General features: G+C 36.1%; 1 protein-coding gene across 2 annotated transcripts; it reads left to right on the top strand.

The window, feature by feature from the left end:
- Nucleotides 1–347: 347 nt before the first annotated feature.
- LOC122281763 (probable aldehyde dehydrogenase) lies at nucleotides 348–10,919 on the top strand. Of its 2 annotated transcripts, none has more exons than XM_043093528.1 (16): nucleotides 348–717; nucleotides 2,322–2,404; nucleotides 2,820–2,923; nucleotides 3,168–3,235; nucleotides 3,451–3,508; nucleotides 3,683–3,796; nucleotides 4,986–5,069; nucleotides 5,817–5,921; nucleotides 6,343–6,456; nucleotides 7,265–7,396; nucleotides 7,494–7,583; nucleotides 7,790–7,879; nucleotides 8,171–8,380; nucleotides 9,456–9,566; nucleotides 10,260–10,339; nucleotides 10,419–10,919. In XM_043093528.1, the coding sequence occupies exons 1-16, from the start codon at nucleotides 632–634 to the stop codon at nucleotides 10,555–10,557; spliced, it is 1,668 nt and encodes a 555-aa protein (XP_042949462.1). In that variant the 5' UTR covers nucleotides 348–631; the 3' UTR covers nucleotides 10,558–10,919. The 2 variants fall into 2 exon arrangements, with proteins under 2 accessions (XP_042949462.1, XP_042949463.1); XM_043093529.1 differs by having other exon boundaries at nucleotides 352–717; nucleotides 2,325–2,404.
- The last annotated feature ends 232 nt before the right edge of the window (nucleotides 10,920–11,151 follow it).

Genomic DNA, 11,151 nt, shown 5'->3' with positions numbered 1-11,151 from the left:
TTTAAAAATAATGTAAAATTTTTCACTAATAAATTAATTTTTTTATGTAATTTTTATATTACTTTTTTTTTTTGAAAGTTTATGACTACAAACATCATTTTTTTTAAATTAAAATATACATAGATATGTTATCCATAACGGAATACTCTAAATTTCTCTGATAAATTAAAAAAATGGAAGGAATCCTTGCATTAAAACACAGAAATTGATTAACATTTTGCCTTTATAAAATGGGCAATCAAATCCGTTCATCGGTATTTATTTGCTGTGTATGAAGTATGATTGTAGATTCTCATGATTCATGATGGAAGGTCGACATATGGTGTCCGATGAGAGTCTATTGACAGCAATGAAGTTCTACGTACATGGGATAACTCTCTCTCCTACTCATTAGGATGAAGCGTCGTTACTGGGATTTGATAATTTGATTGATCGAGAAGTGGCAGCACTATCTAACAAAAACATAAGAACAAAGTTACACGGAAAAGACAGCTTGGTCCCGAAGCGGCCCTCATCTGCGGGTTATTTAGTACTGAAATCTTGACTGGGTGTGTTTAGGTTTCCGGTACAAAGTGGTTTGAGGAGACCCACTTATTTTCGACAAAACTCAGTGACCTATCAAAACACAATCATGTATAGGTTCGTAGTCTGCAGAGGAGTGACAGCAAAAGCTCGACCGAAGGGTCTCAGCTGGTTCGGTTCTTTCAATCTTTCAAGGTATTTTAATGTTTTCTGCACGAATTGCTGCTTTTCAGTCGGTGGGGTTTCTTCGAATCAGTGGGCATTTTGCTGGGTTTGTGTTGCTTTCTTATATTTATTGTCATTTCGGGGTGTTGAGTTGGTTTCTATATTATCTTATTTTTCGTGGGGCTGCAAAAATTGATAGGTTCTGCATTCATTTCTATGGTTGTGTATAATATTGTATTGATAACTGAAAAGCACAGTAATTTGTGATATATCTCACTTCACCCGATACTAATCTTAACCTTAAAAATAAAAAAAATAAAAAGAAAAACTTGTGATGTCATACCATACGAAGCGTGGCAAGGTGGTGAGTGGCTTCCCCCGAGATTCTTGTACTTTAAAATCATTCAAAGCTGAGGCCTGGTTTGGATGTTGATATGGTTTTAACCCATCTTATTTTTTTAATATTTAAATACAAATATTTTTCAATTTAAAATATTAACTTTTTCATTTAATTATTATCTAATCATTATAATTTTTTCAAACTTTTAAAACAAAACACAAAAAATAAATTTAACTTTTTCAAATTTCAAAATAAAAATAATGTTAAAAAATTATATTCTAACAATATTTGAACTTTGTATTATTTTTATACAACTTTTTCTCTTTCATTTCCCTAAACTCCATAAAATATCTTAATTCAAATCATTTTATTACTATTCACAAACTTTTTCATCACTATTCATAGATTTCTATCTCATCTTAACATCAAGGCATTGGGCTTTCCCTGAGTTGTTAGAAATTTTATCAGGTCATACCCAACCAAAAGTGCAAGACTTGAACCGTGTTATCTATGATGGAATGGCCTGATGAGGGCCTAAATATAGGAAGACAATGAATGAGTTTCAACCTTGCTTGGGAGGAAGAACTTCTTGCTCTTTAGAATGATTCATAGAGACTCTAATTGTATCATTAACTAGTTTATTTAAAGTATTGATCCGATGTGATTTAAGCTTTCCTTGGAGTATTACTTGTGAATTCTGTGTAACTCAAGAGAACTCTATGTACCCCGATGAAGCTAGTTCGTGAGAATTTTGTCAGTAGCTGTAATTTATCATAATCCACTTTAATCATTCTTTGAATCTTTATGCAATCATCCTTCTATCACTGTCCTCACATACAAAAGTCCAATTTCACTGTCATGCTTTTTTTGAGTAGCTTCTTTTGGATTCAAGATCATAGGCAAAGCTGGATGGTTAAATTGGAGGATGAGTATGTTTGTTGAACTGGATCCCTTTATGCAATGTTTGTGAACAAACTGCATTTGGAGACAGAATCCAAAGCAGCCGTGGAAGTGCTATTCTGCTTCTACTATTTTTTAGACCATTGATTGGATAGAACTGTCATGTACACATACTTCAAATGAATTTGTAAAACGATCTGAGTGCTGTGCCTGATGATTCTTTCTTGGAAGCTTTTGTAATATTTGAAGAGCTCATACTGTGATGGATTTGGTTGTTGTGTTGTGATATTTGTGCAAAACATCTGAAGTTGATTGGCATGTCTCTTTGTATGATTTATTTATAGTTGTCTCCCTGAAAATACTCTACTTATTCAATTCCATTGTTTCCTTTTAGCAGATCTATTCATTCTATACCCTTTGCTACAGTAGACGTTGAAGAGATTTCAGGTTCTCAACCTGCTGAAGTTCATAATTTGGGTAGGTACTGCAATTTTACCAATGCCCGTAACCCAATGCAGGGTGTTGATTCTCATTAATCATGCGCAGCAGCCAACATGGTTTAAAAACAAAAGCACATGAGTTTAAATTTACAAGGATTTCTAGGTGTTGATTATTTAGTTCATTTTCTGTCCCTTTTCTGCACTTTTTTCTAGAATATTTTCTTACCCTTCGGATCAAATTTATTACCCCCCCCCCCCCCCCAAAAAAAAAAAAAAGTAAAAATCTCATTGCATCTACTTATTCACCATGTCTAACTGAAGCTGAAAGACGACACCACTAGAAAAATTGAATTTTGTTTAGTTAATGGACTCAAAGATGGCTTTGAGTTTGTTGTCTTCAGTATAACCCACATTGGTAGAGTACTCTGAACATAGAATGTCTCAATTTTTAGTGCAAGGTAAATGGAAAGGATCTTCAAGTTGGAATACACTTCTCGATCCTTTAAATGGAGAACCATTCATTAAAGTCGCTGAAGTAGATGAAGCAGGCATTCAGGTATGTATTCTGAATTTCCCTGTTATTTTATTTCCAGACAGGTCTTTCCAACTATTGAGTGAACAGAGAAATTCTTGCTGAGCTTAGGTCATTGCGGTTGATAATGTCTCTTTCCACTTTCCTACTCTTATAAATGCAATAATTTGAAGTTTGAAATGTTTGCATATGGCTTTCTCTTTGTGTCTAAATCAAGTTTTTCCCCTTTTTTATGATTATTTCCCCCACTGTTGAATTGTTTATGCAGCCATATGTCGAGAGCTTGTCCAAGTGTCCGAAACATGGTCTACACAATCCCTTTAAAGAGCCAGAGAGGTTTGTGCTGCTCTCTCTCTCTCTCTCTCTCTCTCTCTCTCTCTCTCTCTCTCTCTCTCTCTCTCTCTCTCTCTCTCTCTCTCCATCTTATTAGTTTCTATCAGAGATGTCATTGCTGCGGATATCATGATTATTTCATCTGTATTTTCAACATTATAGTTTAATTAAAGACTATCAAATAATTAACAAAAACTGATAAAAGCCATGTTTTGCAGGTATCTTTTGTTTGGAGACATATCTGCAAAGGCAGGCCATATGCTTTCGCTCCCAAAGGTTTGTATTGTAATACAAAAAATATATATATCTTTATTTTTTATAATTTTCATATTTGGGATTATGCATTAACTCAATATAGGTTGTGAAAGCCTCAAATATATCAGTGTTGGTTGTTTTTCTAAAGAAATAGAGCCCTAGTCTCATTAGTTTTTCTACTCACATGAGTTTCAGGTTTCTGATTTCTTCACTAGGTTAATACAAAGGGTTGCTCCAAAGAGTTACCAGCAAGCTCTTGGTGAAGTTCAAGTTACACAAAAATTTCTAGAGAATTTCTCTGGTGATCAGGTACATAAAGATTAAACTTTTTGAGCATTAGTGGTGTTGAAAAGTAATATAGCCTTTTTTTCTATTGATAAACCGTTTGCTGAGAAACTTTTAATTGCAGCCTGTCTCATCCAAATCGATTCCTTAATGATCTATTTTTTCCCTATCAATTCATATATATTAATAATGTCCAAAGAGCTGGTGGGTTGCCTTGACACAAAAACCCAGCACAATTACTTCAGAAACGGCAAAGAAAAAAAAGAAGAAGAAGAAGAAAAGAAGTGGAAATGGAGATAAGTTGATGCTCTGGTCTTGGTTTTCCTCGATTGATCAGGTGTCAAGGAAAGGGTCATCATAAGAATGATTGATTCAGCCGTCCAGGATGTTATGGACCATTTTGATTTGCCTATAGCGCTGGGGTACCAGAGGTTGTATTTTTGTTGGTTGCTCTGAGATAACAGAGAAATCCACTTTCTTTGCCACAGGTAAAAGAGTGTCAATTCCAATCTTTAGGGAAAACAATAAATAGGCAGATATGGATTGTCGGACTAATTTGTGCTTTGTCAATGGCCAAGAAGTATGGAAAATGATAATAGTATGTGGGGCTCATGAGTTGGTTGTGGAGGGAAAGGATGACCAAATCTTGAAATTCCAAGGCCGAGAGAATCTAATGAAGCAGTGCGTGTGGCACTGGGAAACTTGTAAACTGGCTGTGCATGAGGGGCACACGCCCCTACGAATGATGCGAAGCTTCGTTGGATTTGAATATCAGTGGCTTGAGAATATGGTGGTATGGCATGTGTTGCTCAGAGATGCCTATAAGGTGATATAATGATCATTTTCCACCATATGAGAAAAAACCAAAGGAACACTTGATGAAATTGGCTTTTAAGCCTTGGAACTGGAAGAGGAAGGAAGAGGAGAGGGGAGGGAGGAGCCGGAGCTCCTCGCCCCTTTCGGGTTCTCTTAACTTGGGGGTGGTTGTTATGGATTTGGGGAGAGGGAAGGGAAAGAGGGGGGGGGGGGGGGGGGGGGGGGGGGTGACTTCATTAGTGATCTAATTAATATAATGTTATGCTGCCTTTATCATGACTGGTTCTGTACTGGAAGAAATACTCTAGAAATAATTATACTTGAAACCTTTCTGTTATAAAAATTTTCCATCTTTCTGTTGTAGTTTCACTAGTAAAGTTGCTAAGATGTTTGGCAGGTTCGTTTTCTTGCAAGGTCTTTTGGAATACCTGGAAATCATCTCGGACAGCAAAGTCATGGCTTTCGTTGGCCCTATGGTCCTGTAAGTTGTTCCTTTGAAATATGAATGAAGCTAGTTGAAATCATATTTTTCAGACCACCATCAATTGTTTTTCAAAAATCATTTGAACATGGGAAATCAAATTATTAATTGAAGGAAAATTCAAGAAATTTACTCTATTCACATTTGCTTATTCACCCTTTGGTTAATGATGGCTGACATGGTAAGTGATTGGAAGAAAAAAGAAGAAAAGAGTGCGTTAAAATGTTAAACTTTACAGTGTAATAAAGACATGTCACCTAGATTTTTTAATGTTTGTTGGAGCACTTTAGTAATTTTCCTTTGTCTGAAGCAATAAGATGCTTTTTGAATGGACTTTTTGAAATGCAGACATGATTTCTGCTACATACTAAGTGAATCTGATAAGAACTTTGTAATGGGTTCCCTTTTTCCGTGCTTTTAGAGAAAAGAAGTCCAATTCCTCTAAGCATGAAGAAAAACTGATGGATCTTCAATATGAAAAGAGTCCAATCTCTATGAGATAGAAGCTTTCTCTCACAGTGTCTTTTTTTGTTTGTTTTAAACTAGGCTTAGTATCTTGTCGTCTTGATGGGCAGGCATTCATTTGTGAAACATGATGTCTCCAGGATGGATGCATAGTTTCTTCATAAGTTTCTATTTGAGATTTGAGTCTTCTAGAAATCCTTTTTCCTTCAAAATAGTAAATCATAAATGCTTAATGTGGCTGTAGTTTCTTCATAATTTGCTGATCCAAGACAATCTATTCAGGTTGCAATTATTACTCCTTTCAATTTTCCACTGGAGATTCCTGCACTTCAGTTGATGGGAGCACTTTATATGGGCAACAAACCCATTCTTAAAGTTGATAGCAAGGTATGCATGTAAAGTTCTTCTTAAGTTCTATAGTTGGTGTGAGCTTTCTAATTCTCTGTTCCCATTTTAATTGGTTCACACAATTATATCAATTTATTCTGGTGATGCTCATAACATATCAGCACAATTGATGCGAAAATCATAAAGCTAGTTAGATGAAGAACATTCATGGATTTTCATTGAATGCTAGTGAGAAGGCAAGCAGTGCAGCGAAGAGATAGATTTTCACTATTTTTTTTTTTTTTAAAATGGCTGGATTAGTGTTCAATCCCTGCTTTGAAAGTATATTTTTTCCGCCACAAATTATCCTTCCATATTTTGGCATCCCTTTCTAGTGCATTCAGCTATTCTATTTTTGGAATATTTATGGTAGACGGTCTCCAGTGGATATGCTACAATAATGACTGGGAATGTTTCACAGGTGAGTATTGTCATGGAGCAAATGATGCGATTACTTCATTATTGTGGGTTACCTGTGGATGATGTCGACTTTATAAATTCTGATGGGAAGACAATGAACAAGATATTATTGGAGGTTGGTTTTCAGATATGATAGATTTTGCTTTTTAATTCTTAATAATATCAGAGCCCTGTACTTTTTTTTTTTTTTTTATCAGTAAATGAAGATTTTGTTGATGAGGAAAAGGCATAGCTCAAGTACACGGGGTTTATTCCCCAAAGATTTTTGATTTAGTAGTTTAAGGGAGATTTTGGAGAACTTAGTTATTCTTTTAATTGTCCCCATGGTTCTCTTCTATGTTTGTCTGCTTTGGTTTTTAATTTTTCATGTTCACATGTTCTAGAACATTTTATCCTTCCCATTCACCACATTTTCTCTTCTCAATCACCACACTTTCTCTCAAATGTCTTACCATTAAGGCAGTGACTGTTCAGTGTTCATTTGTAGTAGTAAAAAATGATCATAGAGTCGGAATGTCAACTTATTATCTGCAACATATCCTGTGGTTATAGGTACATTCATAATGGTAGTGTTGTGATGGCAACTGTGGGTTGTGGGCTGTGTTTGATGATATTGTTAGTAATGAACAGTATAGAGCAAAAAATAAGAAGAGAAAGTGGTGAATGGTGGCAATGGAAGTGGCTACATGGTGGTGATAATAGTTATAGTGATGGTGGTTCAAGAAAAAAAAATTGCTCTTTGGACAGCAGTCATCTCTAAAGTAAAAGCCTTGTGAAAAAACAATTTGAGAGTGCAGTATTGAACTTTGACCAATTGTTTAAAACAGGATAGCTGTCACCCCAAGAATTCTACAAATCTTATGAGTATCTAAATTTTCTAAGGTATATATAAATTAAAATTTCACTCTCCTATCACTTTGCAGGCAAATCCACGAATGACCCTCTTTACTGGTAGCTCAAGAGTGGCAGATAAGTTGGCTGTTGACCTTAAAGGTCGCATTAAATTGGAAGATGCAGGGTTTGACTGGAAAATTCTTGGGCCTGATGTTCAGGAGGTTTCTTATGAACAAATTTAACTTTAGATTAGGCACTTTCTGCCATGTAGATTTGATGCCTCTGCTGATATATGTGTTATGGATTTTTGAATGGCAGGAAGATTATGTTGCATGGGTCTGTGATCAGGATGCATATGCATGCAGCGGTCAGAAGTGCTCCGCACAATCAATGCTATTCATGCATGAGGTTAGTTGCCTGCATTTGACACTTCACAAGAATGTTTATTATCAATCCTGCAAAGTAACCATGTGTTTCTATGTTGAATCACATTTTGCCTTTTATGTCATCCGCATAGATTTTCACATTGTCATAATATTGTGGATTGGGAGTTGTAGCTGGTTGCCAACCTTTTCCTTTCATTAATTGACTGTCTAACCAGTATCCTTGGGCAGAACTGGTCTCGTACTTCACTTGTATCCAAAATAAGAGATCTTGCTGAGAGAAGGAATTTGGAAGATTTAACTATTGGCCCAGTCCTCACTGTAAGTATGGTGCTTTATCTACTATTTTAATTATCTTTTTCTCCAGAAAAATATTATGTTCAGTATGATCAACAAAATATCTTTCATCTTATAAAAAAAAAAAACAAAATATCTTTCATGATTCATCAAATCAACTCCATTTTCACTACCGTTGTCCCAGAAGCCTATTTCCTGCACATTATGAATGTTATTTGACTTCAAGGACTTCAACTACAAAATCTATCAATTTTGAATGCGCCTTCTTGAAGGACACTATGAATATAACTTTGCTTTTCTCTTTCGTTGTTGCAGTTCACAACTGAAGCTATGCTAGAACACATGAGTAAATTACTTCAGATACCAGGTTCAAAACTACTATTTGGGGGTGAACCTTTAAAGAATCATTCCATTCCACCCATATATGGTGCTATAAAACCAACAGCAATTTATGTTCCACTTGAAGAGATTTTGAAGAAGAATACTTACGAGCTTGTAACAAGAGAGATTTTTGGACCATTCCAGGTAAAGAAAAACGAAACATTACTGTCACTTTTTTCCCCACTTTCTTAAATCGTTTAAGTGAATACAGTCAATTTTCATTCTACATTTGAGTTCAGAATTTTTTGGTAGGGCATGATTAGATAGAATTGTGACAATGTTTGAAGATACTAGTAGTTAAATATCCAGCTGGGTGAAACATATGGGTGGGGAGGGGGGAACCTCGATATGGAAATTTGGGGCTGAATCTTGAAATGGGTTAGTATATCCTTGGTAGCATCATACTCTCGTATTTCAGCCGTTCAAAGCAACTTTTGTGGGTATTTATTTCATAATGACCAAAAACTTTGGTGTTGGTAGCAACAAATTATAGAAAACGTTTTAACTAGTTCAGGAAAAATAAATCGTTTCCTAGATGGTGTATATTGTTTAAATCGTCTGTTGTTATTTTCTTTACCTAAAAACTTTAACAACTCAAATTGCGGACTGCCACAAAGAGCTTTTCTTATTTCCATTCCATAGTTTGCTCTCTTTTTCTGCTAAAATGCACAATAGAACCTGAAATGGCACAGTTTGAACTATAAAAGTTTGATAGATCTGCTTTGTTTTCACCTAACTGAAGACTGGCAGTTTCAACGTAGGTGGGCCTGCTTTTGCGACCTTAATGGCCCATCTTCGGATGATTATGATCAGTTTTCCTGAGATGTTATATCTGTACCACAATGCCAGAAAGCATCACTATATCTCCAAAGTTGATCTAGGTGTCTAAAAGTTTTCATAAAGGAAAACAGGCTTACAGACAAAATATACGGAAATTAAGAAGGTCATTTTCCCTGGGTATGTTTGCCTGTGTGCGCTTTTCCATGCACATGTTATTGTGTGTGTGTGTGTGTGTGTGTGTGTGTGTGTGTGTGAGAGAGAGAGAGAGAGAGAGAGAGAGATGGAAATGGAAGTCTATCCTGAATTTTCTTTTTCAAATTTTTCATTATGTAGACAAAGAAATGAATTTTAATAGAGGGAAGCTAATGTTACTGACATCTTTGTGTTCCCTCGTACATTATTTTTGACTATATGTAACTTGCATTTTGCATGCTCCTAGATTGTTACTGACTATAAGAGAGATCAACTGCCAATGGTACTGGATGCTGTGGAGAGGATGCACGCACATTTAACAGCTGCTGTGGTTTCAAATGATCCCCTGTTCCTGCAGGCAAGATTCAGCATCTCTCTCTCTCTCTCTCTCTCTCACAGCTAAATTGGCTATGAAGAGTTTTTTAACCACACACTCAGCTTGAGTATTCCCCAAAATTTGGATTACTATATTGTTTGCCATGCTTATGCCTTTGTTGGGACATTTAATAGGAAGTAAGAAAAAGGGTGATATTATTGCACAATCTTCAAAATGTTTGTGCATTTGTTGTTCAAGTACTTGATAACTAAGAAGTTTCATCTTTGTGGCTGGACCAAACTCACTTTTGACCTTGGTTTTGCTTTGCATACCTCAGCTCATTGTCATATATGAACTCGATTAATAGATGTGTCACTTCCTGTTCTTATTTTCCTTTTGTCGTGGAGAGGGGAGAGAAAAAATTGGAGGTTGTGTGTTGGGATGTGAGGGAAGTTTTTCTGCAAGCTTGTCTGTGTGGAGCAGTCTCCCTGATACCGATCAATAAGTGCTTTCCCTTTATGATGATTTTCAAATGTCGAGTTCTTCTACTTGGAAGCCAGTGTGCAGCACACCCTCTATTTTATTGACACGGTAAGACTTGATTTGCAAGAGATTTTAATTTTAAATTTCTCTAGCAAATCAAGTCTTGCCATGTCAATTAAATGGAGGCACACCAGCTTCCAAATAAAATTTTCCTTTTCAAATAGGTCTTCTCAGTTTATTTTATTTGTACAGGAAGTAATTGGAAACACAGTAAATGGGACTACTTATGCTGGATTAAGAGCAAGAACAACTGGAGCTCCACAGAATCATTGGTAAGTAGAGAATTCATGAGTCTTTTTCCTTAATGGGAAGATTGTGTGCTTAAATTTTTCATAAACAATGGTGCAACAGGTTCGGACCAGCTGGAGACCCCAGGGGTGCTGGAATTGGGACCCCAGAAGCAATAAAGCTTGTTTGGTCTTGCCATAGAGAGATAATATACGATGTTGGCCCACTGCCAAGGCACTGGGAAATTCCACCATCAACCTGAAGAGGATTTCATGCTGACACCAGAAGAAGATAAATGATTTAGCTTACAATGTGATGGAAACCCCTTCCGGACTTAACAGGTGTGTTCATGCGGCTTTGGAGTTTTCATACGTATCGGTCTTACATTTTTCCGGCCGTAGGAGTTGGTCTTCAATAAGGGCTTGTTTGTTAGAACTCTTTTGGGAATCAGATGTTTGTTTGTTATTTCCTTATATCCATTGATCATACCTAGACTTTGGTCGCTAAACTTTGTATCAGGCTTTTGCCTTCTTTTGAAAATATAATTTATTTTACGTATTAAAAAAAAAAAAAAAGATGTTTGTTTGTTATTCAATACAAAGGGGAAAGAAGAATTTTGTCAAACAGGTTGCCCTTCCTCTCTTACTCAGAAAGGTACCTGCCCTTGTATTTGCTCGTCTCTGTTTTTACGACCTACACTTGAAAACTGAACCACAATCAATTAACCAAGTTTCAGCATCCATCATAATGTCTACAAGAAGGTAGCTTTATAGTTCCATTCACAGCCAAAACACACCCCTTTCCTTCCTTTCTCGCTCCTTAAGAGTTAACGGTCTCAAACACACAAAACAAACGC

Source organism: Carya illinoinensis, chromosome 11 (assembly GCF_018687715.1).
Source record: "Carya illinoinensis cultivar Pawnee chromosome 11, C.illinoinensisPawnee_v1, whole genome shotgun sequence".
Taxonomy (NCBI): Eukaryota; Viridiplantae; Streptophyta; class Magnoliopsida; order Fagales; family Juglandaceae; genus Carya; species Carya illinoinensis.
This window is presented reverse-complemented; position numbering and strand designations above follow the sequence as displayed.